The 20,571-nt window shown below is 53.0% G+C and overlaps 10 protein-coding genes across 10 annotated transcripts; 5 read left to right on the top strand and 5 right to left on the bottom strand.

Annotated features, from left to right (window-relative positions):
* Positions 1–24: 24 nt before the first annotated feature.
* On the bottom strand, positions 25–2,176 carry OGAPODRAFT_76584 (uncharacterized protein; the record flags this gene model as incomplete). Its single annotated transcript, XM_018356200.1, has 1 exon — positions 25–2,176. The coding sequence occupies one exon, from the start codon at positions 2,174–2,176 to the stop codon at positions 599–601; it is 1,578 nt and encodes a 525-aa protein (XP_018210587.1). The 3' UTR covers positions 25–598.
* A 536-nt stretch (positions 2,177–2,712) lies between these two features.
* OGAPODRAFT_13110 (uncharacterized protein) lies at positions 2,713–3,822 on the top strand (the record flags this gene model as incomplete). The annotated part of the gene is made up of 1 exon (XM_018353351.1): positions 2,713–3,822. The coding sequence occupies one exon, from the start codon at positions 2,713–2,715 to the stop codon at positions 3,820–3,822; it is 1,110 nt and encodes a 369-aa protein (XP_018210586.1).
* Positions 2,905–6,794, top strand: OGAPODRAFT_16498 (uncharacterized protein). Its single transcript, XM_018354473.1, has one exon. It carries the CDS (start codon positions 5,083–5,085, stop codon positions 6,724–6,726), a length of 1,644 nt encoding a protein of 547 aa, XP_018210584.1. The 5' UTR covers positions 2,905–5,082; the 3' UTR covers positions 6,727–6,794.
* Positions 4,018–4,941, top strand: OGAPODRAFT_49434 (uncharacterized protein; the record flags this gene model as incomplete). Its single annotated transcript, XM_018355629.1, has 1 exon — positions 4,018–4,941. One exon carries the CDS (start codon positions 4,018–4,020, stop codon positions 4,939–4,941), a length of 924 nt encoding a protein of 307 aa, XP_018210585.1.
* Positions 6,795–6,825: 31 nt separating the features above from the next.
* Positions 6,826–15,933, bottom strand: OGAPODRAFT_16497 (uncharacterized protein). Its single transcript, XM_018354472.1, has one exon. The coding sequence runs from the start codon at positions 14,139–14,141 to the stop codon at positions 9,360–9,362; it is 4,782 nt and encodes a 1,593-aa protein (XP_018210581.1). The 5' UTR covers positions 14,142–15,933; the 3' UTR covers positions 6,826–9,359.
* OGAPODRAFT_13107 (uncharacterized protein) lies at positions 6,850–7,568 on the top strand (the record flags this gene model as incomplete). The annotated part of the gene is made up of 2 exons (XM_018353350.1): positions 6,850–7,360; positions 7,513–7,568. The coding sequence occupies 2 exons, from the start codon at positions 6,850–6,852 to the stop codon at positions 7,566–7,568; spliced, it is 567 nt and encodes a 188-aa protein (XP_018210583.1).
* OGAPODRAFT_48710 (uncharacterized protein) lies at positions 7,977–9,182 on the bottom strand (the record flags this gene model as incomplete). Its single annotated transcript, XM_018355599.1, has 1 exon — positions 7,977–9,182. One exon carries the CDS (start codon positions 9,180–9,182, stop codon positions 7,977–7,979), a length of 1,206 nt encoding a protein of 401 aa, XP_018210582.1.
* Positions 15,934–16,570: 637 nt separating the features above from the next.
* OGAPODRAFT_16496 (uncharacterized protein) lies at positions 16,571–18,279 on the bottom strand. Its single transcript, XM_018354471.1, has one exon. It carries the CDS (start codon positions 18,253–18,255, stop codon positions 16,606–16,608), a length of 1,650 nt encoding a protein of 549 aa, XP_018210580.1. The 5' UTR covers positions 18,256–18,279; the 3' UTR covers positions 16,571–16,605.
* A 369-nt stretch (positions 18,280–18,648) lies between these two features.
* On the top strand, positions 18,649–20,511 carry OGAPODRAFT_94090 (uncharacterized protein; the record flags this gene model as incomplete). Its single annotated transcript, XM_018357466.1, has 1 exon — positions 18,649–20,511. The coding sequence occupies one exon, from the start codon at positions 18,649–18,651 to the stop codon at positions 19,741–19,743; it is 1,095 nt and encodes a 364-aa protein (XP_018210579.1). The 3' UTR covers positions 19,744–20,511.
* Positions 18,667–20,511, bottom strand: OGAPODRAFT_100326 (uncharacterized protein). Its single transcript, XM_018352973.1, has one exon. The coding sequence runs from the start codon at positions 20,461–20,463 to the stop codon at positions 19,801–19,803; it is 663 nt and encodes a 220-aa protein (XP_018210578.1). The 5' UTR covers positions 20,464–20,511; the 3' UTR covers positions 18,667–19,800.
* Positions 20,512–20,571: the final 60 nt, after the last annotated feature.

The raw sequence follows: 20,571 nt of genomic DNA, 5'->3' as shown, positions 1-20,571 counted from the left end.
TTTATTTATTAGTGTGGGGTAAATGTGGTTTAGAAAGTCCGACACCACGGACGATAAATTGCCCGAAGAGCTGCAGAAGTATGTTGATTCGAAGGAGTCAATGATAAGCGACCGGCAGCTAAAGCGTCTATTGACGAAGCAGACTGACAGTCGAGAAATCGGCAGTGAAACCAAAGACCAAACAGACCCCGAGACCGACCGGGTCCAGCAACAATCGATCAAGGAAGCGTATCGTGTAGAGATGTACAAGCGAGAGTATCCTGTTTCGGAGGCGATTTCGATCAATTGTGCCGAGCTTTTTGACAAATTCCTCCAATGCGACAAGGCACGCAACATGTGGAGCTCTGAGTGCGTTCCGTTATGGAAAATGGTGCGGGAGTGCCAGCGGATACAGAAAGAAGCGTTTGTTACGTTTGACTACGAGTACATGGATAAAACCGAAGAAATGGATGCTATCCGCCAGACATGTGACCGGCTATTCACCAAGCATTTTAAAGCCCCACAGGACACAGAGAACCACGAGAAAAACTTGCAGTACTCTTTGGACCTCAAGCACGAGCGGGAGCGGTTTTACGAGCGATTTGGCAAATAGATGAGATTATTGGGATCGATACACTTTTTCGTTTTTGCAGACCCAAGAGTCTGATTTGTCAAACACTATGCCGTTGAAGTTGACGTGCCACAGATTTGGGTTTGTCCGTGAGACCTCGTGGACGTAATCTTGGAGAAAATGCGAGATGCAGGCGGCGAGATGCCGGAAAAAGCTCTGGTTGAATTGGCAGTCGTAGCCGGCGTCGTGGTCCATGTTGAGCAGAGAGTGGAAATTCCAGTACACGTCGAGCATCGGGAGGTGTTCAAGTGGGCTTCCGACGAACCGGGCGGCGAGTGTTGCTGCTGCACAGCTGAAGAAGCACGGCGAGATGACGTCTTTCTCGAGGCCCGACGCGGCGTCATAGTAATGGTGTTTCATGATGAATTCGTCAAAAAGCGACAGGAAAGACTCGCAGTGATCGCAGGTGCAGCCGTTCCACAGCAGGTCCGACATGAGCTGCTCGTAGCATGCGAGCGACCACACGAAAGTGGGGCACACGAGCCGTTCGAGGCCGCGCAAGTGGGGCAGCGTCGAGTGGTAGAGATCGCGTCGTTTATTATAGTTTCCCTCGAACCCGTGAACAATCATGGCATCCAGCGGCGGCGTGTGTTTGATATACAGCTCTGTGAGACGCTCGTTGTTGGGCATCGACGCCAGAAGCGACGTCACGGCAACATCGAATTTTTCCGTGTAATTGTGGTCTCTGTGGACCGTGCGCTGCAAAATAGCCAGTCGCCTCAGATCGAATGCTTTTGACACCAGATAGCGGCAGAACTCTCCCAAACACCCGCACGCCATCTCGTCACACCCAAGCACCATCTCCAGCTCCCGCAGCGTGGCCGGATCGGTTTTGTCCAGCAGCTGCTGCACTAAAGTGCGCGAGACGTGGTTGTAGTCGTTGTATCCGTGGTAATACACTATGCTGAGCGACGTGAGTCTGAGGCGCGCGAACGGCTGCAGAAACTTGAGAAACGTCGTGATGGACGGCTCGTCGGACACGAGCCCGAGTGCGTCTAGCGAGTAGATTTTTTTAAGGGCCTGCTGGCGGTCGAAAACAGAAATCGACTCCGATCTTAGCACACCCAGTTTCAGCCGTTTCACGGTGGCCGGCAGATGGCACAGCTGGTCAAGCTCCGTGACCACAAACGACTCCAGTGGTCTTTTGCAGATCTCGGCAAACCAGCGGTCCGGTTGCGGGACCTCAAATCGTGTCAGATTCGGGCACTGGCTGAGCACATGTGCCAAATCTCGTAGTATCTCCTGATCCACCACAACCACCTGCTCGACGTACCCGGCAAGCTCCTTATTGAGCGTCAGCGTCTGCAGAAGTAGCTCCTGCCGCAGCGTGTACACTTCGCGGTGTTTCTTGTCGCTGATGAGTGGATTTTTCAGAGACCCAATGTTTGTCCAGCTACCCTCGCTGTCTACCAGAGGCCTGCCAGTAAAGAGCAATTTCTGGTACAACAGCGGTACCACCGCCTGGTACAGCTCATAGTTTGCGTAAGCAACGTTCAGCTTGTCCTGCTGCGTCAGAAACGGCACCACGAGCGGCAAAACGTTGCCCAAGAGCGACGAGGCCGTCATGTTATTTTTCTCGAATTATTTAAAAAGTTTACATGCGCTAGCACATGACGATCACCGCCCAGCCCGGATTTCCAAGCCCGCTCCAGCCTCCTGTGCAGGGATCGTCGTCTGCCGGGCTGTCTGAGACCACGCCGCTGTTGGCGCCTGCCCACGGCACAGACCATTCGCCGTTTTCGAAACGGTCTCTTGCCCACTGGACAAACAATATCCGCGACTTGAGGTTCCCCCGTATCTTCCGCTCCAAAAATGTCCAGCCCCACACAACAGAAATATACTATTCCGTCTTCCGCGCCCCTCCAGATATCCACCCGCTGGAGAAGCTGCCCGCGGCCGGGTTCCTGGATTCAGGGCCCACCACAAAGCAGGACTTCGAGCGGATCGTCGCGAGTGGCGCGGCTGCCATTGAGCTTGGCATCAAGCCGCGCCTGATCTCGTCAGGCTCGTCGGGCTCGTACTATGTGTACAACGCCAACTACGAGCCGATTGGCGTGTTCAAGCCCCAGGACGAGGAGCCGTACGGACCGCTGTCGCCAAAAATGACCAAATGGATCCACAGAAACTTCTTTCCGTGCTTCTTTGGCCGCTCTTGTCTGATTCCCAACACGGGCTACATCGCCGAGAGTGCTACCAGTCTGCTGGACCGCCAGCTTCAGACCCACATAGTCCCTTACACAGATATCGTGACACTCTCGTCAGACAGCTTCTACTATCCCTTCTACGAGAAAATCGGCTACGTGCTGCGCAAGAAGAAGCCCAGACACAAGGTCGGCTCCTTCCAGCTGTATTTGGACGGCTACGTGGGGGCAGACGAATTTTTCAGAAGACACCCGCTCCCGCATCAGGGCCCGGCACAAACAGCCACCACCCAGACCGCCGGAACGTTCGAATGGACCGCAGACACGCTTTCGCAACTACAGCGGGAGATCGAAAAACTTGTCATTCTCGACTTCATCGTCAGAAACACCGACCGTGGCCTTGACAACTGGATGCTCAAGATAGAGCACGAGAACGGCCGCGCGCAGGTCCGGCTCGGGGCCATCGACAACGGGCTGTCGCTGCCATGGAAGCATCCAAACGAGTGGCGGTCGTTCCCCTTTGGATGGCTGTTTCTTCCAATCTCCATCATTGGCCAGCCCTTCTCTGTGCAGACAAGAAACCATTTTCTGCCCCTGCTGACCTCGAAGGCGTGGTGGGAGGACACGAGCGTTCTGTTGCGCGAGATGCTGAGCCGCGACCCGGGCTTCAAAGAGCGCATGTTTCGCAAACAACTGGCTGTACTGAAGGGACAGGCTTGGAACGTGGTGCAAACGTTGCTGGTGCCGGGCCAGAGCCCGCTGGACCTGGCACGCAAGCCACGCATGCTGGTGGAGGACTCTGAGATCGAGGTGCCGTTCACCAACCCGATCCCGATGATTGTGAACGCGATGGAGTCCTCGATCACCGACAGCTCCATTCCCGTCGGCAAAGACCTGCAGAACAACTGGAACTCGTATTTGTCCGGCAAGATCGATGAGTCCAAGTGGGAGGAGGGAAACACCAGCATCCTGGATCAGGGAATCCAGCTGGTTAGCGTGGGGACGAAAACGGTGATTGTGGAGCGGCTGCAGCCGGTGACTTCGCGACCACCCGTTTTTACATGTTGTTAATTTTTTTTACAATATTTGCGAACAAAAGGTGTGCTGAAGCGTCGCACAATTGGCACACACAAAACAGAACACGGATAGAGCATTAGAGGCCGCGAGAGGTTTGTGTTCCACTGAGCCTCCATTTTTCGTGCTAGCCCCCCAACAGGTGAATAATCTTCCCTTGACGACGACCTTATCTTATCGACTATTCAATTCATGCAGCTCCTCTCGATCCAGTCGCACGTTGCCCACGGTTACGTGGGGAACAAGGCCGCCACATTCCCGCTTCAGACGCTCGGCTGGAACGTCGACGTGCTCAACACGGTCAATTTCTCAAACCACACGGGGTACGGCAGTGTCCACGGAGAGGTGGTCGCTGGCGACCAACTGGCCGAGATCTACGCCGGGCTGTGCGACATAAATGTCCAGTACGACGCGCTGCTCACAGGATACATCCACGGCGCGAGCTCGTTGGCCGCCGTCGGCCAGATGTGCAAGGCCGTCAAAAAAAGCCGTCCCGAGTGTCTCTGGCTGCTGGATCCGGTCATGGGCGACGACGGCCAGATATACGTGAGCGAGGACGTGATTCCTGTTTATCGACAGCTGGTGCACAGCGGCCTCGTGGACGTGATCACGCCGAACCAGCTCGAGCTCGAGCTGCTGCTGGACTTCAAGATCACCGGCCGCGACGACCTGCGACGCGCCCTTGCCACCTTGCATACAGAACACCAGATCAAACACGTGGTGATCTCGTCGCTGTTTCTGAGCGCACAGCAGCTCGGGTTAGAGGCCAAAGGCTGTATCTACTGCTGTGTCTCTTCCAAAGACGCAGACGGGCCTATTTTGTTCGAAATCCCCAAATTGGACTCTTACTTCACCGGCGTTGGCGACCTCTTTTCTGCGCTGCTGCTGGACAGACTGTTCAGACTTCAGGACGTGGTGCTGGCGACGAACCAGGTGCAGAGCGTGATGTCGCGCGTGCTGGCCAAAACACAGCGGATGTGCGTTGAAAGGCTTGGAGTAACGGTGCAGGGAAAGATCGGCGACGCCACATCCATGAAGGAGTGCGAGCTGCGCATCGTCGAGTGCAGAGACCTGTACCATCTGGAGCAGACCGACTTCAGGGCTGTGCAGCTCTAGACGTGCATCAATGGAAAAAAAATTCTGAAAAATTTACAGTGGCTTCTTTCTCCGAGTCACGTGCAATTTTATCAGTACCGACGACAAAGTGCAAGCCTCTAGTGAAAAGTTGACCAAAAGTTGATCGACTCTCCTCCCAGAATGCTCGTTCCCCACGGAGGTGTCCTCCAAGACCTGTTGCAACGCGATGCGCCAATCAAGAGTGAGCTAATCGCCGAGGCTGCCACCCTCAAGTCTCTTTCTTTGACTGACAGACAGCTGTGCGACCTCGAGCTGATCCTCGTTGGAGGATTTTCTCCCTTGACCGGTTTCCTCAACGAGGCCGACTACACTTCTGTCGTTCACAAGATGCGTCTTTCTACTGGCGAGGTCTGGCCCATCCCAATCACGCTGGACGTTTCGAAGCAGGTGAGCTCGCAGTTCAAGTCTGGCGACAGAGTTGTGCTGAGAGACCCTAGAGATGACCTTGCATTGGCCATTCTCACTATCGGGGATATCTACACCCCAGACAAGCAGCTTGAGGCCAAGGAGGTGTTCAGAGGCGACCCCGAGCATCCTGCTATCCGCTACCTGTTCGATGTGGCTGGTGAGGTTTACATTGGTGGCGCATTACAGGCCATCAATGCGCCAAAGCACTACGACTACACCGAGCTCAGAAAGACCCCGGCCCAGCTGCGTTCAGAGTTTGCCAACAAGCACTGGTCCAAGGTGGTGGCGTTCCAGACCAGAAACCCAATGCACAGGGCCCACAGAGAGCTGACGGTGCGTGCTGCCAGAGACAAGCTGGCTAACCTACTGATCCACCCCGTGGTTGGGCTAACCAAGCCGGGCGACATCGACCACCACACCAGAGTGAAGGTGTACCAGGAGATCATCAAGAAGTATCCGAACGGCATGGCGCAGCTTGCTCTGCTGCCATTGGCTATGAGAATGGCCGGAGACAGAGAGGCTCTATGGCACTCCATTATCAGAAAGAACTATGGCGCCACGCACTTCATTGTTGGCAGAGACCACGCGGGACCAGGATCCAACTCGAAGGGGGTTCCTTTCTATGGTCCATACGACGCCCAGGAACTCGTGGAGAGATTTTCCACCGAGCTGGAGATAGAGGTCGTTCCGTTCAGAATGGTCACTTATCTGCCCGACGAGGCCAGATATGCTCCTATCGACAGCATTCCAGATGGCACCAAGACGCTCAACATCTCCGGAACCGAGCTCAGAAAGCGTTTGAGAGAAGGCACCCACATCCCAGAGTGGTTCTCGTACCCTGAGGTGGTCAAGATCCTGAGAACCGCTTATCCTCCAAGACAGACCCAGGGTTTCGCCCTGTATTTGCAGGGTCTGCCGAACTCGGGCGTCGAGGCCCTGAGTTATGCTCTGCAGGCCACGTTCAACCAGTTTTCTGGCGGCAGACACATCACGCTGCTGGATGCGGCCAAGATCGGCAGTGGGGCAGTCAGTTTTGTTGTTGGCGAGCTGGTGAGGTCTGGTGCCGGCGTGATTGTGGTGAACAACGAGGAGGTCGTTTCGAACGCCGAGTTGTCTGCCATCAGAACCACTGTCGCCAAGTCCGGCACTTTTGTCGTGGTGTCTGTTGAGACGCCTAGGGCCGTGTGCGAGGCTAACGACAGAAGAGGATACTTCCAGACTTCCAGAAAGGACATCGAAGGCTATGAGGTGCCTGCCGACGCGGAGATCCGCGTGGACCTTGGCTCTCTGCCGATCAACACTGCGATCCAGAAGATAGTCTTGTACTTAGAGGAGGAAGGGTTTTTTGTGTTTTAGATCTACCTATTCCAATTATTTAAATAGACGACGGGTCGATCGGCCTGGAGCATAATAAATAATTTAACAAAAAAAAACTTGTTGTAGCAGATGCATACACCCTCGGTCCCCTATTAACTAGACATGAAGGTGGCTTCGGAATTGACCAATGAGCGTATTCTTGCGCGGCTCAATGCGTACAACAACTCTAGCCAGGGCTCAGAGTCGGAATATGTCTACGTCAACGGCAAACCCATCACATGCCGGCGATGCAAGCGCAAGAGGCTGGTGTCTGAGACGCCTGAACACTTGCAATTCAAGACGTGCAACCCATGCCGCGTGATTGAGCGAGCGCAGAAGCGGCGTGGGTCGAAACACAGCGTCATCAAAAACAGAGAGGAGTACGACATGATCCAGCAGATTAGAGGCATGGAGACTGATTTGGAGTCGGCGACTGCTGTCGACACTCCGCGCACAAAATCCGAACAGCCACGCGAGACGACACCCGATGTGCTGCAGTCGTCTACCGCGCCGTCTCCCGAGCAGGCCGAGTCGGGGCTCGAGAAAGACTCGCTGGCCGAGCACGACACTCAGACACAGTCTCTGGCAGACTCGCTGGCCGAGCACGAGCAGCGCATGCATTTTCTGCACCAGGGTAACCAGAGAAACGCCATCGGCGAGCCGAATTTGTGGCGGCCTCCATCTGTGTGTGTTTGCTGCGGCCAGAACACTAACGGCCTCGACGACCTATGTTCTCCGTGCGAAAACACAGACGGAGTCATCAAATCACTCGACTACTATCTCCAGCTGCTCCAACTCAATCACGAACAGGAGCTGCGCAACTTAGTGTTTACGACGAATGAGCCGCACACAAGGCTTCTTGCACAGACGGCCACCAAAGAAAAAACACCCGCAACGGTCCTCCTCCGATTGTACGAAAAATACATTCTTGCTATAAGCAAGGCAACGGGCTACGACTTCAAGTACCAGACAGAGTCTGAATTCTCCAGCAAATACTGTGACCCTGTTCAGATGAGAGTACGAGAGTGTCTCAAATGCGTAAACGAAATAGACATGCTTTTTCAGAACGACGATATCGACTCCGAACTCATGGCTTTGCAATCGTCGCCAGTGGACCAGAGCCCGCCCAAGACGCCGTGCCACTCGCTGATTTTTGTGTCGTACAACGCACGCTCCGGAAGACTCGTGATCAGCTTCACGCACCAGCCGCACCGCTAAACATCCGGCTCATATATTCACCTGCATTCTACTTACGCTCTAATCGCAGTGCCGTTTGTGGCGCTGCTGTTGGACAGCCGCATCATGTCGAAGTCGTACTCTCTAATGCCGTTCGACGCTATTCTATTGGGGCTTCCTGGCCGCAAAAGCAGGCTGATTCTTGGAACAGCCCCGTTGATCGACAACTCCTCCATTTCGGAGACAATCTCATCGTGTGACACACCCTTGCTGAGCAGCACGCCAATCAGCCCCGCAGCAACAGGACTGGCCATCGAAGTGCCGCTCAGTGTCTGAATTTTCTTCAGATTGGTTTTGCTGTTAGACAGGCTTTTGATATCCACTCCACTGGAAAAAATATTGACGCACCTGCCCCAGTTGGAAAAACTAGCGATTTTGTCCTGTGAGTCGTCGATTGCACCCACAGTATACGCGTAGGGCGAGCCGGCCGGCGACGTATTGCAGGCGTCGATGTTGCTGTTTCCTGCTGCAACCACAATCACCAGGCCGCTCTCATAGGCTGCCTTGACGGCGTCGTCCAGCACAGAGCTCTTGGCCGCTCCAAGCGACAAATTGGCCAGTCCCGGCGTGTTCTCGTGCTCCCTGTGGTGTTTCACGGCGTATTCCAATCCAGCAATGACCGACGACAGTGAGCCCTGACCGTATCTGTCGAGAACTTTTACACTGATGAGGTTGATTTTTTTTGCAACGCCAAAATGCTTGGACCCGATGATTCCAGCAACATGTGTACCGTGGCCCACAAAGTCTGTGTTTGAAACGTCGTCGCTGAAGTTGGGTCCATTGACGGCTCGTCCTTCGAACTGCGGATGGTCCACAAACACTCCGCTGTCGATGATATATGCATTCACGTTCTGTCCCAAGTAGTCGGAGTCATAGAAATACTCGGTGTCATCTGGGCTGATGGGGTTGTCCTGCGACAGTCGGACCAGATGCGATGGAGCGTTTGTCTCGACCTCGATGTCGACGGCTTCGACCTGGCTATCGGGCACGATTTTTGCAACCATTGGGTTGGAAGCCATTCTGAGCAACGCCTCCTTGCTGAACTTGCCCGAGAAGGCCTCGAAGTTGCCAAAGGAAAAATTCCTGTCGATGCCGTCTCGGAAATGACTCAGACTCTTGATCTTGTCGTCCAAAGCACACAGCTTCTCTGTGGTGAACCGCTCCTTCATTTGCACCAGATACCGTTGGGTCCCGGCCAGAGACTCCACCGGTGCAGCCATCCCCCCGCCTAACGTGGCAAACACCACCAAGAATTCTGCAAATCTCATTAGCAAAGCAAAGCAATAAAAAGCGGATCGGTCGCTAGCGCCTTTAAAAAAGATTTTGGGACTTAATAGAACAGGTAAAAAGATTAGGATATTTAATTTATTTAACATATCAACAGAATGTAATTTTGATTAGTGCTTCAGCTCTTTCAAAATCGCCTCACGGTCCTCCGCAGGCAACAGAGACAGGATCTCCGAAAGCCCCTCGGCTGTGTGTTTCATGTCGGTGCGGAACAGTCTGGCCAGAGTCTGTTTGACCGCATCTCCCTTCAGTTTCTTGAGGTTGTTCTCCAAGAGCTTGTGGTTGTCCTCGGTCCAGGTGGCAACGGCTCTGTCGTCCTCGAGATCCAGCGAAGATGGATACCACGAGTTTAGTCTGGCAACCCTCTCCAATCTGGTCGATTGTGGCAGCTGCTCGGCAATTTTGGCAATCAGGTACTCATCGTTTAGTCTTCTTCTCACACGCCAGAAGAAGAAGCGACGAGAGTCAGTCCACTCCAGAGCTTTCCGGATCACGCCCTTCGCAAGCATGCGTCCGCATCTGTCGTGAAGGTCGGCAAATTGCACGGCAATCTGCGAGTAAACAGGCATCAATTCCCGATGTCTTTCGCTCAACTCCTTGGTGAGCTTAGTCTTCTCTTCGTCGGCAAGACCCTCGGCAGACAGCTGCTGACGGAGCCTCTTGCACTTGTCGTCCAGGCGGTCCATCGTGACCACCAGCTTGTTTTCTCTGTATTTGATGTTGACCGCACCAGCGGGCTCTAAGATGCCTCCACGAGCGTCCACGTCTGCATACATCTCCATCATGTCCTTATTGATGGTGGCGTCCACAACAACCCACGATCCGCCTCTCAGTTCACCAGTAGGAGGAACGTAGATGAAGATCGGCTGCTTGAAGTCCACAAGCGCGTCCACAATGTACGAACCGTATTTGAGGATCTCGTTGTACATGTCTCTCTGGCCTCCAGAAAAACCTCTCCAGTTTCCGATGATCATCAACGGCAGCTGTTCTCCGTTGTTGAAGTCTCTGATGGCCTGTGCCGTCTTGAAGGCCGAGTTTGGATGCCAAACCTGGCCCGGCTCCTGAATCAGCAGCTCGGTCGAGTTCGGATTGGCAGGGTCCGCAGGAATAAGGTTGTCCACGGTTCTGGTCTCCACACTAATCACTCCCATTGGAATACCACCCAGACGGGCCCTTCCAATAACCACACCTCTGGCCCAGCCGGCAAGAGCCTCCTGGAACGAGTCGCGGTCGAAAAGACCAGGCTCAAAGCCGTCCTCGGTCTCCCTTCCCGCAATCAGCCATCTCACGTCATACGGCTCGTTCTTCACCGGTCTGTAAACAACGTCTCTGTCCCATGGATCCTCACGTGACTCCAAAATCGGAACAGGAAGCCCGCGTTTGGCAGGCACATACGACAGCCACTCCATGATTTTCTCCACACCCTGCAGATCATCTCTTGCGGTCATATGCGATACACCGTTTCTGTACATGATCTGCGTGCCTCCAAGTTGCAAGTTGGACGAGTAAACCTCTCTGCCCAAAACCTTGTTGATGGCCGGAGCACCCGTCAGAATGATAGGTTGTCCTTCAACTTGAATGGCTCTCTGGCCAAGTCTCACCAAGTAGGCGCCGATACCAACAGATCTGCACGTGACCAGTGTCAGCGTGAAGATGTCTCTGTATGCTCGGGCCGTGCCACCGGCAATCAGACCAGACCCTTTCAAACACTCCACTCCGAGCCCGTCCTCCACACCGACAATGGCCGTGATCACGTGACGCTCCTCGCCGTTCTCGACAACTCTTTCTGTGATGACGGAGCCGCCCTTGCCGGTCTTTTCAAGCTCGGCCAGGTCTTCAGAGGTCAGGTACAGATACGTGAAACCTTTTTCTGGCCTCGAGGGGTCGATCCAGTTGACCTTGTAGTAAGGAATAAGCTCCTCAGCCATGCCCATTCTGGCACCAGAGTTGGCAGAGAGGTAGATTCTAGGGATTCCCGCACTTCTGGCCAGCTCGGTGCACTTGTGGAAGAAAACGTCCTCCTTTGGACCAAACGAGCCAATCTTGAACGTGATGTCGTTGGCAATCACCACAAACTGTCTTCCTCTTGGGTATTCTGGTGTCTTGGCGGTCATCTTGAAACCAACCATACCGATGGTGTTTGCTCCCGGTTCTCTTTCGACCTCAGTCAAGTTTCCGGCCTCGTCGGTGATGATCTCGAGGTAACTGAAGACGTCATCACCCACTTTCGCACTAGGGTCATATTTCTGCCACAGTGAGTGCACTGCCTGTCTGAAAAGCTCTGGGAAATCGTACACGTACGTGGTTCCCAGGCTGTGGGCCTTCTGTCTCTTTGGTTGCAGCCACTCCTTGGTTGGGTAGGGGGTGGAGATGGCCCTGAGATGCATGGCTCCCGGAGTGCCCAGGGACTTGAAGATCCACTCGCCGTTGGCGTTGCGCTCCTCAATGTACATTTCAGATTTGACGACGTAGCCGCTGACGTTGTTGATGATGGCTCTGAGAGGGAACGGCACGCCTGTCTCTGGGTCCGTGCACATGATTCTGATCTCCGCGCCGGTGACTCTGAGTCTCCAGAGTCTTCTGCCGAACCGTTCAAGGAAGCCGCCGAACGCGTTTCTCACGTCCTCGGGCGTGATGTTGAAGACGGCCGAGAAATTGATGAAGATGTGGTTAAGGTCGGTGTTGGAGGTGTCAATGATCTCAAGAGCATCCAGAATGTCGCTCATAAGTCTGTGGGCCTCGGAAGTCAGGTACTCGGGCGCCGTGATGTCATCTTTGATCGAGCCCGTGCGGATAATTCCCCTGGTGAAATACCGCTTATCAATGCCCGACGAATTCTTGGCCACCGCCTCGTACACATGGATGTTTCTGTTGGCGGTCTGCACCGGCTTGATGTGGAAGTTTGACAGTCTACCAAGCTCCAGCTGGAACGCCATTGCCGGCTCGATGTGTCTGATGACCTGGTCCTCAATGTACGCACCGTCAGAGTATTTGAACGTGTAGTACTTTGGATACGTGCCAACGTGGTCGGTCAGCACAAACGTGAGTCTTCTGATCAGGGCGTCGTGTAGCTCGTGCCTCATCGAGTCGACGATTTCGGCCATCTGCTTCAAAACCTCTTCCTCGGTGTCGTAGCCCTCCGTCGACTGCACAAAGACGTTGCACACGTTGATCGGGTCTTGTCCCGCGCCGACTTCTGCCAGCTCCAAGCCTCTGCTGAGCATGTCCTCCACATCATCCAAATGGCCAGCCGGAACGAGAATACCCGTCCGCAGAGGCTGCGAGTCGTCCTTATTGATCATGAACGTCAAGTCTGACACGGAGACGGCCCTGTTCATCGACGTGGATTTGGAGTTTCTGATGGAGTCGGGAACAGAATTGTACGCTGCTGTCGACAGCGCAGGCAGCTGGAATCGCCAGGACACCACAGGAGAGCTGTTTGACGACGAAAGATGGTGTTTGACTTCCTTCACCGAATACGCTCTGTAGGCCCTTCTGATGTACACCTCTGCCGCAGCAGCAGCGATCCATGGGTCCGCAGAACACAGGAACTGCGTCAGCACGTCAAACACAACGTAGTTGGAATCGATCACGTCACGGATAACCTCCATATCTGGAAGTCTGTGCTTTGCAGCAGTGGTCTCGCCGTACCTCGTCTCCACAACAGACGTCCTTAAAATATGCTCCAACTGGTCAGATCTCTCCTTGATGGATGGCAGCGAGCAGAGAATGAGAACCTCCTTGGCCTTGAGCGTGGCCTTGGCGGTTGCCCGGCTATCAAGCTCGACAATTTTCTTCAAAGGCCCCTTGAAAATTCGAAGTGCCTCTGGATTCTCTTGCAAAACCGGTCTGTACTTGTCGAGAATGGCGACAATAAGGTTGTTTTTGGCGCCGATTCTCGAGTGCGACAGCGCATACGTCACCACCTTGCTTAGATCGTTCTTGTTCTCATCTCTAAGTCTCAGAATCACGTCGTCGAGTCTCGTGTTCTCACCGCTAAATAGACTCTCAATATTGTAGTACTCCATCAGAAGCTTGGCAAACACAAAGAACTCGTGGTTCTCCAGGCCCTCTAGGTAGCCGTGGGCAATCTCAAGAAGTGGCTCGATGGCCTGCTCTAGAAGCGCTCCGAGCTGGCCCTCTGCTCTGGCCTTCTCAAACAGCTTCAAAACCTGTCTGGCAGGGAACTCTGCCTTTCTTCTGTGACTTCTCTCAATCAGCTCAGTCAGCTGCTGGTCCAATTTGGCCGGCAGACGCGAGTGCAAAGCAGATATCACGTTCTGCCACTCAGAGTATGGCAACTCTGGGTCCTTTAGTATTTGGATCAGGTCCGTCAGCGTGGCGTTCATCACCACCTGGTTGTCGAAACCGGCCAGAATGTTGGTCAACACGTTCAGCAGCTTGTGGTACTTGTGCACAGGGCGAGTACCGATAACAATCGGGTCGCCCAGGTCTGGAAGAGTGCCGTCAAACGGCAGAGCATGCTTCACTCTGGACGGATCGTCCAGAGATAAAATGGCCAAAATGTCGCCCGCAGCCAGAGTGGATCCCGGCTGCTTCAACAGCTGCACAATACCGTTCTCCTGAGCAACCAACGGCATGAACATCTTCATCACCTCGACCTCGGCAAACGGCTTGCCTGCCGTCACGTGTCCGCCGTTCTCCACCAGATATCGCACAAGCTTACCTGGAGACGGCGTTCTCAGCTGGGTAGGGTCATTCTCGTCCTCTAGCAAGCAGGTCTTGCCGTCTACAGAGATTCTGGTAGCCCCGACCTCCTCTTTCCAGTAGACAGAATGCGACTTGCCGCTTAGAGCAACCAGCAGACCGCCGTCAGCGAGGGCCTTGACCTTCGTCACGCACCTGGAGCCGTTGATGAACAAGCTGAACATGTCCTCTGCCGCCTTGGCACACGTGAAAGTGTATTTCTGGCCCTCGTAAATGAAGTCGACGTTGAAAATGGTCTTGAGCAGCTCCTTTGCCGGCACCTGTCCCTTCTCAAGACAGGCAATGTACTCCTTTTTGTTTTCCTCGCACGCCTGGTGGGCCTTGGTGACGGCACCGCAGATCACAGCAACGTGAGGGTCGGGTCTCTCCGACGTGAGTTTCTTGCTGATCAGCTCGTCCAGCCAGCCAGTGGTGATGGTGTTGTTCTCGAAATCTGGAGACTCTAGCAGCTTGATCAGATACTCGACGGTCGTCTTGAAATCACCTCTGATGCTGAGCTCTTTCAATGCAACCACCATGTGTTTTCTCGACGCCTGTCTATTTTCTCCAAACGCGAAAATGTGACCGAATTGCGTGTCGGAGAAGGAGTGGATCGAGGACTGGTTACTGACCGAAAAGTAACCCCACACGTTGGATGAAGACCGGAAGTTCAGCTCGTGCAGCGTACCACTCGAGGGCTTGAATCCCTCGCCGGGGTCCTCTGAGGTGATACGGCAGGCTGTACAATGGCCCTTGGGGATAGGACGGCGCTGCGACGTCACGCTGTTCTCGTTCTTGAACTCAAAGTCGATCTCTGTGGCGGTGTGAGGGTCGGCCCCGTAGAATAATCGAATGTCTCTGATTCTGTGCAGAGGAATACCCATGGCGATTTGCAGCTGCGTGGCAGGCAGATTCACGCCAGAAACCATCTCAGTTGTTGGGTGTTCGACTTGCAATCTAGGGTTCAGCTCCAAAAAGTAGAACTTGTCGTCTTCATACGAATAAAGGTACTCTACAGTACCGGCAGAAACGTAGCCGACCAATTTTCCCAGTCTGACGGCAGCTGCCTCCATCTGTCTGAATGTGTCTTCTTTGGCGATTGTCACTGGCGCTTCCTCAATGACCTTCTGGTGTCTTCTCTGCACAGAACAGTCTCTGCCAAAGAGTGAGATGTTGTTTCCGTACTGATCGGCCAGCAGCTGCACTTCCAAATGTCTGGCGGAGCCGGCCAGCTGCATGATGAAAATCGGCGATCCTGGGATCTCGCTAGCGGCCTGGTGGTACAAGGTGATGAAATCTTCCTCCTTCTCGACCTTTCTGATACCTTTGCCTCCTCCTCCTTCGGAGGCCTTGATCATAACTGGAAACCCGATTTCCTTGGCCTTCCGAAGACCATCCTCAGGACCCTCACAGCATCCCTTGGCATAGGTTTCGGCGTCGACAGACACGATTCCGTGCTCGTCGACGGTGACCTTGTCGACGCCGGTTCCAGACCACGGAATACACGGCACCTTGGCGTGCTGGGCCACAATCGTTGAAGAAATCTTGTCACCAAGCGATCTCATGGCAGACCCTGGCGGACCAATAAAGACGATTTTGCGTGGGGACGCAGCCAGCTTCTCTGGCAGCTCTGGGTTTTCGGAGGCATGTCCCCAGCCGGCCCAGACAGCGTCTACTTTGGTTCTCTCTGCAATCTCGACAATCAGGTCCACGTTGGCATGGTTGTTGTTGTTCGTTCCTCCAGGAACTTCGACGTACTGGTCGGCCATTCTGATGTAATCGGCATTAGAGTCGAGGTCCTCGGGAGTGGCCATGGCGACGAATTGGATGGCTCTTTCGTTGCCAAATGTCTCGTATGCCCATTTTCTCACCGAGCGGATTTCTTTCACGGCTGCGATACCATTGTTGGCAATCAGCACTTTCTGAATAACTGTGTGTCCTTCGTGTTTGACGACAAAGTCCTTCACCTCAGAGGGCTCTGCGACTTCGACGGAATTAAGTCCCAAAAAATGCTTGGGAAGAGTTGCATGCTTTGGTTTGTATGAGGCTGTCATCGTTGCTAAGGGTCGAGTAGCGAATTTAGAGAGCCTAAATAATCTTAGCATTAGTCATGGAAAATATATTCTATGGGTGGAAGAAAAACACAGCACGGCCGGGGGACGAGCCAGTCCTCTAGACAGAAATTTGCCAGGAAAACAGACCACAAGAGTATGATTTATCAGTTCTGTGTCTATCCGTAAGAGCGCTCGACACAGTTTTTGGCAAGACAGCGGGAGATAAAGAGCAGCATCTTGTGCTGAGCAGAGATCCACCCCTGAATGCCAATTCGCCCCAATTAGACAGTTGCGCAGTTGTTCGCCGTCCCGGCTGTGCCTGTGCTTCGTCCACGTCTTCCCACTTACCGTAATCCAAACACCGTTCTTTTTGAGCTCTCTCAACAAGACATAGACGTCTAATTTAAATCAAAATATTTTCTGCGCACTGCGCTGGCTCGCTACGCGTAGGCTTATTGAGGTGCGCCGCCCTACAAATTTTTTTTATTTTGTTGGACACACCCGGCACCGTTCAACAGACAAAGTTCAACAGCAATATATATGTACTCTACTTGACGTCACGGAAAAACTCGACGAATTAATATTCTGTTTCTATTCAATGGGCAAACCGGAACGTTAGTCTTGCCGAACCTTCATCCTGCGAGTTGAGAATGTAGTCCTCTCTTTCCTTTTCGGACATTGCCTGCCAGATCCTTTCCCTTTTCCGGTTCATGTACACATAGTAGAGCTTTGACAGCAGCAGGGTTGGGATCATCAAGAACGAGATCCAGAACAGCACCGTGTTACCCGCGTGATAGTATGGCTTGTCCGAGGTCCTGTAGATGTTGGATGACACAATAGAGCCCGCCTGCACAAACATATTGTACAGCGACGCAGAAACGGTTCTGGTCTTGATCGATTGGGAGTTCCGCGAACATAACGACACCATCATTGCATGAATGTAAGGCACACCGAGGAGCAGCGTTGTGACGGCAAAAGTGCCCCATTTGTTGTCTAGCGAGCCGCTCCACCACCGTAAAATACCGATCAACGGAACCGAGTAGAAGGGTTGCACCAGCGAAAGCAGCAGTCTCTCGTTAATTTTCTCGGAAAGCCACGTGATCAGCAGCAGCAAAATAATGTGGAGCACATTGTATGGAATCGTGAGCAGGTTGACATCGAAGGTGCCGAATCCAGAGCTCTTGAGAACCAGAGTCAGGTACGCCGTGACAGTATTGACAGGAATGTACGCGATCAGACCAATGAAGTAAATAGGCCACAAGTTGTAGTCCATCAGAGCGGTCCAGATCATCTTGAGGGTCAGTCCTTGACGGTTGTGCATGTCGCCCTTGGTAGGGTCGTCTCTGAGGATCCTATTCACGACGATTTTCTCCTCTCTCTCGGTGAACCATCCCTTTTTGTTCCATGGCTTCTTAGTCTGCACAGCACTAGGCACCATCAGGAACCACGAAACAATTCCAATGGCGAGCGTCGAAAGACCTTCCACCATGAAAAGCCATGCCCAGCCTCCCTTGCCCGCATGCCCACGCAGGTGGAGCAGTCCGTAGGCCTCGAAAGCGGAAATAATTTGCGACAGCGACAAACTGGTCCAGAAAAAACTCAGTCTGATGGAAAGCTCGCTGGCAGTGAAAAAATAGGACATCCACAGAACCAGGTCTGGAATGAAGCCTCCCTCGAAAATTCCCAGAAGAGCACGACACGCGTAGAAACTGTGCTTGCCCTTGAGCCAGAACTGGCAGATAGTGACGATCGACCAGGCACACATCTGGAGAGGAATCCAGACGTCAGCCCCCAGTCTCTTGGAGATCAGCTGCGATGGCAGCTCCATACACAGGAAACACAGGTAGAAAATGGTGTTGCCAGTGTTGTACTGGTTGGTGGTGAGGTTGAGGTCGTCCAACAGGTTGTCCGACACAGCCTGCGCTAAATTACCTCTATCGACCTGCAAGGCAGCAAACATGAAGCAGGCGAGAAAAGTAACGCGGTATTCGAGCTTCCACAGAACTTTGCGCTCCTCTTTCTTCGTCCAGGTGAACTCCGGATCCAGCCGATGACGACACTCGTACTCGCTTTCCTCGTAGATCTGTCTGAACTTGCGTTCTATGGCAGGATCCAAAAAGGGATTTGGGGCGTCGGTCAGATCTAGGCTCTCATCTGAAGAATGTGCGCTCTCATTCGAAACGATGACCGAGTCTTCCTTTACCATACTTGAAATAAGTGTGTATCTACTAGATGTGAAGTGCATCTTATATATCTTCAAACAGTGGCGCTGGTTGCAAAATCCTGGTGAAAGCGTTCTGTACGCTTGGAGCACAGCCTTGATGTGGCTGCTGCCACAATATATCAGGGGCTGGAGTTGGCAAAAAAGGTGAGCGTGCAAGGCGGCGTTTTCTGCACAGTGTAGACGGCCTGGCATTGGCTAGGACGCTTATCTGAAAGCCATTCGACGTGGACATGGATGGCTCTCCAAACCGCTAATCTGCGAGGCGTACTTTTCTACCACGCATGCTTTTTGACACAGATGGCACAAATCCTTGCATTTTTCCAACTCCACAGTTTAGGGAAAAAATCTACCCCCTGCACCTGGAGGTCCACATCTATACACCCGAGACCCCAATTTTTAATTTCATCCCAAACAATGATGCTCCAACAAGATCAGATCACCAGGTCGACCGACTACGATGCCCTCGCATGCAGATTTTCCTGTCTTCTAAAGAATTATCTGCAGGATAGATACCTCGAGGCCATTATTAGCGGGACCCTCAAATACCAACTGCTGGCAATTGACTCCGAATACAAACGGCTGGCTGTGAGAAGACAGTTGAGTAAGCAGTTTTTTGGACTTTTTGATGGGACCGGCAAGGCCAAAGTGACCTCAAAACAGCCCGTCGTCCTCAAGTCTCCCGTGATTAACCGCGGGACATGGATCCGGACCCGTGCCATCGATCTTGTGGTGGACAAATGGCTGGCTGCAAAGACCGCCACACCGGTGCAAATTCTCATTCTTGGCTGTGGAAGCGACACAAGGGGCATGAGGCTGCTTGAGAACAATAGCAATTTGACCGTCGTCGAGATCGATTTCGAAGAAACGTGCAGAATAAAAAAATACAGTATCTTGGACCAAGAACTGCTGAGGTCTACAGTTGGGGCCCAGCCAGAGCCCCTACCCACCACAGTTGAGCAATTTAATGCATCTTCGGCAGCGCTGGACACGCCTCGGTACCATTTGGTTCCGCTCGATTTACGCCAGCTCAGTTCCATGGCGCAATTGCCAGCAGTTGACCCGTCATTGCCTACTCTGGTTCTGAGCGAATGCTGTGTCTGCTACATGGAAGACGTTGAAAGCGATCGTGTTTTGAGATTTCTGCGCGAAAACCTCGCTGAGGCCGTTCTCGTTGTGTACGACCCAATAGGCGGAGACTCGCAAGGCAACTACGGTGAGATCATGCTGAAAAACCTTTCAATGCGCGGGATTCAGATGCCATCGCTGCTGAAATACTCCACCATCGAAAAGCAGCACGAACGACTGCAAAAACTCGGTTTCGAGTCCACTAACGTGTCAGACCTAAGCTACATATACAGCCATTGGATATCGGAGGACGAGCTGACCGCTATCAACCGCCTGGAGCTGCTGGACGAGCTCGAGGAGCTTAACCTCATCAACAGACACTACTGTCTGATTGTAAGCTCGTGGGGCAGCCCATGGCGTCTACCTCTGCCGTCGCAAATCTGAATTCTCGCACAGTTCGCATATATACATCTATGACTCGTCATCTATAATCGTTAATCGTCAATTGATCAGTCGTTTGAGTCCACACCATGCTGCGGCCACCAAGGTCATTGCGCCAGCCGAATAACCCATAGGTTTGAGGCCTTTGCTGCTTCTGAAGAGCGCGCCACTCAAAAAGCCAGCAGCCAGCGAGTTGAAGTCATCGTGCTTGTTTCTGATGTTGTCCAGAGAAGAGTCAATCAGGTTGTACATAATAGCCAAAACACCAGCATTGTTACCCATATGGGGGCCAAACTTGGTAACCTGGTTCAAAACTGTGTTCAATTTGAGCTTGAAAGGAACTGGCCTGAGCTGATTTGTCACAGGGTCCACTCTTCCCTGTGGCAGATTTTTCAGACCCTCATTTAGTCCACGGATACCTCCAAGACCCAGTCCTAGAACGTACACGGTACCCGTTCCGTAACAAAGATCGTCGGTCCATCCTCTAGATGGCAACAACCCGTTGCCGGCTCCTTCCAAAGTGGTGAGTTTTTCCTCGTCCAGGTCTAGATATTCGATATCTTTGTCGAGACCGGCCAGAGGATGCAGCTTGGTTGGATCCAAAGTATTACTCTTCAGAATGCTAGAGATGTCCGAAATTTGGTTGGCATCGAATCCGGCCTGGCCAGCTGGAGCCACTGGCGTCTCTTTCTTCTCCTGCTTACTTCCAAACAGCCACGACATGGTTTTTGTATCGTAAATAGTGACTCAATAAGCTGTGGCAAACACTCGGTGGTACCTTGAATTTGAAAATTTTTTTTCACTTTTCAACCGGGTAATTGCCCATTTACG

This window comes from Ogataea polymorpha (assembly GCF_001664045.1).
Source record: "Ogataea polymorpha strain NCYC 495 leu1.1 chromosome Unknown OGAPOscaffold_4, whole genome shotgun sequence".
In the NCBI taxonomy this organism is placed as follows: Eukaryota; Fungi; Ascomycota; class Pichiomycetes; order Pichiales; family Pichiaceae; genus Ogataea; species Ogataea polymorpha.
Note: the sequence above shows the minus strand (reverse complement) of the source record. Positions and strands in the feature narration are given on the sequence as shown.

Excerpts from the sequence above, each read along its gene's own strand:
- OGAPODRAFT_16498 (XM_018354473.1), top strand. The coding sequence starts at position 5,083 with ATGCTCGTTCCCCACGGAGGTGTCCTCCAAGACCTGTTGCAACGCGAT.
- OGAPODRAFT_16496 (XM_018354471.1), bottom strand. The coding sequence starts at position 18,255 with ATGCACTTCACATCTAGTAGATACACACTTATTTCAAGTATGGTAAAG.
- OGAPODRAFT_16497 (XM_018354472.1), bottom strand. The coding sequence starts at position 14,141 with ATGTTCAGCTTGTTCATCAACGGCTCCAGGTGCGTGACGAAGGTCAAG.
- OGAPODRAFT_100326 (XM_018352973.1), bottom strand. The coding sequence starts at position 20,463 with ATGTCGTGGCTGTTTGGAAGTAAGCAGGAGAAGAAAGAGACGCCAGTG.